The sequence below is a fragment of the Buceros rhinoceros genome, unplaced genomic scaffold (assembly GCF_000710305.1).
Source record: "Buceros rhinoceros silvestris isolate BGI_N320 unplaced genomic scaffold, ASM71030v1 scaffold18056, whole genome shotgun sequence".
NCBI classification, from domain to species: Eukaryota; Metazoa; Chordata; class Aves; order Bucerotiformes; family Bucerotidae; genus Buceros; species Buceros rhinoceros.
Window position 1 is genome coordinate 5,147 of NW_010419484.1, and position 240 is coordinate 5,386.

The window sequence follows — 240 nt, forward strand, 5'->3', positions numbered from 1 at the left end:
GCAGGAGATAAATAACCTGCTGTTGCTTGGCAGTGTGCGGCACGTGTCTCTCATACGATCTCCCTTCCTACCCGTCACGCAGGGAGTCGGCAGACAGAGTTGTCCTGCACACGGGCAAATACGAGGAGCTGATCGTCTGCTCCCATGAAATCGCCGCCAGCACAGCCCAGCTCGTGGCTGCCTCCAAGGTGGGTGCCCAGCAGATGGTCTGTGTGCGGCTCGTCACGGTTTCAGTCATTG

The 240-nt window shown here is 58.8% G+C and overlaps 1 protein-coding gene across 1 annotated transcript in view; it reads left to right on the plus strand.

Moving 5' to 3' along the window:
* The window catches only part of LOC104495903 (huntingtin-interacting protein 1-related protein-like), a gene marked incomplete at its 5' end in the record, with an annotated part of 7,101 nt that overhangs the window by 5,143 nt on the left and 1,718 nt on the right, over window positions 1–240 (plus strand). The window contains one exon of the mRNA XM_010138949.1: window positions 82–188. Within this exon, the coding sequence (XP_010137251.1) occupies window positions 82–188 (107 nt within the window). The remainder of the gene's footprint in view (window positions 1–81; window positions 189–240) is intronic.